Source organism: Frieseomelitta varia, unplaced genomic scaffold, assembly GCF_011392965.1.
Source record: "Frieseomelitta varia isolate USP_RPSP 00005682 unplaced genomic scaffold, Fvar_1.2 scaffold_285, whole genome shotgun sequence".
Lineage (NCBI taxonomy): Eukaryota > Metazoa > Arthropoda > Insecta > Hymenoptera > Apidae > Frieseomelitta > Frieseomelitta varia.
Genome location: NW_025110018.1, coordinates 59,514 through 60,771, shown reverse-complemented (window position 1 = coordinate 60,771; position 1,258 = coordinate 59,514). Strand labels below are relative to the sequence as shown.

Below are 1,258 nucleotides of genomic sequence, written 5' to 3'. Positions count from 1 at the left end.
TGGCCACTGCGGAGAATCTATTGTTCGACAGACACCGCGAGGCTACGGATGAGTTCGACGCGGTGAAGAAAGGATCGCTGCCGAAAGCGACGAAAGACCAGTCTCTTCGTCCGACACTCGTTCGACACTCGTCAAACGACCAAGAACGAAATTTTCCATCTGCAGAAGGACAAGTGGAAAAGGAAAAGAGGTAAAAAGAAACGGTTTTCGCTGTTGGCGAGAGGTGCTCGTTGCGAGAAAGATATTTGCAAAAAAGGAGGTAGTCGAAGAGGGAGGTTCGAAGGACGAACGCGATTGAATTGGCAGTAAATCGGGGCGCAGTTTTAATTGACAGGAATGTTTAGCGGTAATGAACGAAAGGTGGAGAGAAGTAGGGGGGGGGGCGAAGGGATAAATCGGAGATAGGAAGAGGACAGCGAGGACGGGGGGCACGATGGAAAACGGGAACGAGGAACGGCAACGGGCGACCGACAATGGTAGTGGCAGCGGTGACGGTGGCGGTGGCTGCAACGGCAGCAACGACGGCAGCTACGACGGCAGCAGCATCGGTAGCAGGAACGGCAGAAGAAGAACAGCGCAGCGCCAGGACCGCGACTAGATAGAGACACAGCGGCAGGAGCATAAACATCCCAGTGGCGGCGGCGGTGGTGGTAGTGGTAGTAGTGGTGGAGGTGGTGGTGGTGGTGATGCTGGTGGTGGTGGTGGTGGAGGTGGTGGCGGCGACGTTGGCGGCGGTGGCGGCGGAGGCGGCGGGGGCAGCGCGCACGTTCCACACCGTGGGCGTCGCCATCGAGTTCCTACCACAACGGCAGGGGTGTTCTATGACGCTATAGATCATGCGGGCTCCGCCTGGTAGGCGGGCACAACCTGGTAGTTGGTACGCCAATGCTCTTTTCCCCTCGGCTCCGCCAACCTTGGCAGCGCCACCACCGGTGCCCGCCAAAACGATCTCCGCTCACCGACTATCTATAGTCTGACGAACTCGTATCCTTCGACCTCCTTCCGATTCTTTTCCAACTCGAATCTTCGCCCCGAATTATCGTAAAATATTCTCGGAGCGGAGGGCAGGGGGAGAGGTAACGTTCGCCCTTAGTACGGTGACGGATCGAAACAGTCGGCGGTGGCGAGGATTTCGCCGAGAAACAGGCACGATCGTAACCGCGATACTTGCGACAGAAGACTACCGTCTTTCCGCGTTTCTTTCGTGGGAGGGAGTTATGTTTGTTTGTTTGTTTGTTTGTTTTTTTTTTTTTTTTTT

At 55.9% G+C, this 1,258-nt stretch overlaps 1 protein-coding gene across 1 annotated transcript; it reads left to right on the top strand.

Annotated features, from left to right (window-relative positions):
* Positions 1–433: 433 nt before the first annotated feature.
* LOC122529320 (glycine-rich RNA-binding protein blt801-like) lies at positions 434–856 on the top strand. The gene is made up of 2 exons (XM_043655324.1): positions 434–548; positions 603–856. Exons 1-2 carry the CDS (start codon positions 434–436, stop codon positions 854–856), a joined length of 369 nt encoding a protein of 122 aa, XP_043511259.1.
* The last annotated feature ends 402 nt before the right edge of the window (positions 857–1,258 follow it).

What these genes read in the sequence shown, in the direction of transcription:
- LOC122529320 (XM_043655324.1), top strand. Translation starts at nt 434, where the DNA reads ATGGAAAACGGGAACGAGGAACGGCAACGGGCGACCGACAATGGTAGT. An exon ending in CTACGACGGCAGCAGCATCG is followed by an intron (nt 549 to 602) that starts GTAGCAGGAACG and finishes GCGACTAGATAG; the next exon opens with AGACACAGCGGCAGGAGCAT.